This window comes from Mesitornis unicolor, unplaced genomic scaffold (assembly GCF_000695765.1).
Source record: "Mesitornis unicolor isolate BGI_N332 unplaced genomic scaffold, ASM69576v1 scaffold23464, whole genome shotgun sequence".
Lineage (NCBI taxonomy): Eukaryota > Metazoa > Chordata > Aves > Mesitornithiformes > Mesitornithidae > Mesitornis > Mesitornis unicolor.
In genome coordinates, this window is record NW_010181100.1 from 789 (window position 1) to 4,483 (window position 3,695).

The 3,695-nt window shown below is 51.8% G+C and overlaps 1 protein-coding gene across 1 annotated transcript; it reads left to right on the forward strand.

Moving 5' to 3' along the window:
• The first annotated feature begins 232 nt into the window (after positions 1-232).
• On the forward strand, positions 233-590 carry LOC104535830 (feather beta keratin-like). Its single transcript, XM_010183321.1, has 2 exons — positions 233-521; positions 557-590. The coding sequence occupies exons 1-2, from the start codon at positions 250-252 to the stop codon at positions 588-590; spliced, it is 306 nt and encodes a 101-aa protein (XP_010181623.1). The 5' UTR covers positions 233-249.
• The last annotated feature ends 3,105 nt before the right edge of the window (positions 591-3,695 follow it).

The window sequence follows — 3,695 nt, forward strand, 5'->3', positions numbered from 1 at the left end:
GTGCTGCTCGCCTTGGGAGAGGGAAGGGAGCAGAAGGTGTGGCATGGAGAGAGGATGGGTCTTTGCAGAAATGTCTTCTGAGCTATGGGCTAGGTGTGGACCTCCCTGGGTTAGGTTGCACTTGGCCGAGCACTGTAGAGCTGAGAGTAAGGGTCTCCTTCGTAGTGGGGTAACAAGATGCTTCTGATCCACCCCTCATGCTTTTCTTCCTCCCTGTCTCTCTCCCAGGTGCAGCTCCAGCCCACAGACATGTCCTGCTACAACCCGTGCCTGCCCTGCCGGCCCTGCGGCCCGACCCCGCTGGCCAACAGCTGCAATGAGCCCTGTGTCAGGCAGTGCCAGGACTCCCACGTCTTCATCCAGCCCTCCCCTGTGGTGGTGACCCTGCCCGGACCCATCCTCAGCTCCTTCCCACAGAACACCGCCGTGGGATCCTCCACCTCCGCTGCTGTTGGCAGCATCCTCAGCTCTGAGGGAGTGCCCATCAACTCTGGGGGCTTTGGCCTCTCTGGCCTTGGCCTGCCCCCTCTGGCCTGGGCTTTTCTGGTTTGGCCAGCCGCTACTGTGGCAGGAGATGCCTCCCCTGCTAAAGCTGCTGGTGACGACCCTGGTGAAGGCCCCCAGGGACCCACAGGATGGCACTGGACGATAAGAGCATCATGATGTTTCTTTCAGAGGGGCTAAGCAACCTCAGCAACCCTTGTCAAAGGACAGGGCCAGCCTGTGCTTTCAGAAAGCCCATGCCTGACTTTACCCTCTTCCATTCTCTCCTTTCTCTGCAATGTCCTCTTTGTCTTTTGCTCTTCTGGGCTGTAAGCCTTACAAAGCCAGGTCAGGGAGGACCTGCTGCTCCTGCTCCCTCTGTGGGGCAGGCAGATGGACACCTGACAGAATCACTCCCACAGCGATGTGGCCAGACTCTCCTCTGCATCTGGTGCTCCCTATGCCAGGACCTCCAGTCAGAACGACCTTGTTCCCTTCCTTTAATTCATTAAAGTTCTGCTGCATCCCAGCCCGTGTCTCTGTGTCATCTTTCCCCCTGCAGATATTCTCCCAAGATTCCCAGGGAGACACATGTTGCTCAATGGTTGTTCTGGGTGGGGGTTGTTCAGGATGGCTGCATAGTAATTGGAAACAGCATTCTATAGCATCTTCCTGGGATGGAGTTCAGTTTTACCATATAAGCTGTCTGCCAGGTTCTTCGTAGTTGTAGCTGGAATGGTGTTGAAAACACAGAAATGGTTTTGTTTTTGCTGGGTAGAGCACTCTTGGCCTCAGTGCACTTGCTGCACAAGAGGCACATGGCCACTGTTGTTCAGTTGAGATGCATGGGGTAGGGGAAACTTTTTATCTTGACCCATGGGTTTTTAATGTTATTTTGTCCTCACTGTCCAGCTGAAGAGGGGTCGTGACAGAGCACCTTGGTGGGTAGCTGCCAGACAGATAAAGTCAACTCACAACAGTCTTTCTGGTGCTTAACATGTGGCCTGAGACAATGGCAGTTTTGAATTGAACATACTATACCTGTAGTCATTACTAACTGACAGGCCTCTGTGTGGGCCAAGGGGGTTTGCTTGCTGTACTGCTTACTCTTTATTTGGCTGAGCTTGGGGCACATGCACAGAAACACAGGCTATGAGCTTTGTCCTAAGGGCGCTGATGCCCTTACTGTCCTGGGCGAGCTGTTCTGTGGAGAGAGTGAGGGCAAACAGCTCCTTCTTCCCATCTGAGACTGACGTGCGTTGTTTTATTGTGGCAGCTCCTGAGGCCCTTGTTCCCCCTTTCGGGAGGTGTTTAATACTACTTATTAACACTGTTGACCTACTGTGGGATTTGTGGAATCTGATGTCATGCTGGCGTAAGAGGACCAGAGGAGAATGTGGTGAGGACATATGGATGCGGTGACACTGAAACATGCCCTGAGGTGTCCGGTCCATTTGTGGCACCTGCTTGAAAACCAGCTGCTTTTAGCACTGTACTGGGGCTCGACCTGTGCATATAAAGCCATGATTCAGTGCTATGAGAGGACTGTGGTTAGAGAGGGACCCAAACCACCTCTGAGAATGCCAAGATCGAGTCAGGCATTCAGACTACGTCTGAGAACATGGCAGCTGAGGCAAGATCAAAACCATGTGTGAGGACACCATGGTCGAGATAGGACCCAAAGAGCACCTACAGTAATCACCTCAGCAGTGACAAAGCAAGAGTGGACAAAGAAGGTGAATGGGTCCATATCACTGATTAGTAATGGAGTGAGGAGAAGTGAGGGTCTGATTGGTAAGGTGGTCCTTCAGCCAAGAAACAGGAGGACGAAGTCAGAGCAATCACTCAAGAAATGCAAAATAACCCGTCCTGGAGCTCGAGAGCATTTTGGGACATGTGGAAAGATTAGAGGTACCAGCCAGGTGAGCAGATTACTGTCTGGAAATTCCGATGCTGTCAGAGTGGGACCAATGTTCAGGAGCTGGAAGAGAAGGAAGCCCAACATCCAGGATCCCTTTCTAGGGACCAGGGAGCTGACAGAGAAATTGGAAAAAAGGCAATGAATTGCAGTTTCTGGAGGCATCTCCTGTAACGTGTGAGGGCACGATATGAATTCAAGGAAGAACTTGGGGAGCCTTTGGTACTCCCAAAATGAGAGGAGGCTGGAACACAGTGCAGTGGGTCCCCTTGAGGCAGTGTCACTTGCGTGTGAGGATGTCATCCATGACTCCACCGGAGTCATGGCCATCAATCCCAGCTTTGCTGAGACTCTGTCCAGATGTGCCCTCTTGGCCTCAGTGCATTTGCTGTGGAATTGGCACAGGGTCACTGCTGATGCTGGTTGAAAAGCCTGGGCCGTGGGAGAGGGCAGCAGCCTCCTCCGTAGAGTGGGAGGTGGGGAGAAGAAGAGAGAGGGGAGGAGGAGCAGGAATTCCTCTGCGCTTGCTGCTGCATCTGTGCTGGAGGAGGAAGCTCAGGCAGGAAATGACCCCTGAATGGCTGACCAGAATTGAGGAAAGAGCTGTGACATGTCATGTAACACCACGCTTAACAATAAAACTGTGGGTGGGTCCCTGATCAGCAACTGTCTTGTTAGCAACCAGCCACGTCGCCCCATATATCCTTAAGCCATTGTTCAAACAGCAGCGTAAGAGCAGTGCCAGGAAAAGGTGCTTTTGTGGTAACCCCATAAAAACCCAATAAAAGGGCAACTGTCAGCACTATCCCAGCAACATCCTGGGCTATATGAGCAGGAGCATAGCCAGAGGATTGATGATGATGCCACTTTGCTCAGCACCCACCTGAGGGCTTCTACAGCACTACGTGAAGTTTTGGTCTGTAATGGAAGAAGGACGATGACCAAGTGGAGAGTGATGAGCAGAGGGAATGCAGGAAGGTGAGAGCACTGGAGCACTTGGCTGGGGATGAGAGGCTGAGGGTATGAGACTTGATGTGTGTAGAGAATAGAATGTTTGGGTGGAAGACCTAAAAACAGCTTTGGAGTAGCTATGGTCATTGAACTGTGTTGGGTGCTTCTTCCAGCCCCACATATGCAGAGAAGGTTAGAAAGCAGAGCGTCACCCTATGTATGACTAAGAATACTCAAAGCAGACCTTTGATAACAATCTTGACATTATCATTCCTAAGAAGTCTGTCGCAGAACCATTCCTGAGCATCATCTCTCTCCCTAGGCATCTTAGGAGATCATTGGC

Bases quoted from the DNA above. Each gene is read 5' to 3' on its own strand.
- LOC104535830 (XM_010183321.1), top strand. From the start codon at position 250: ATGTCCTGCTACAACCCGTGCCTGCCCTGCCGGCCCTGCGGCCCGACC. The intron at 522-556 runs GCCCCCTCTGGC...TGGTTTGGCCAG, and splicing joins GGCCTCTCTGGCCTTGGCCT to CCGCTACTGTGGCAGGAGAT.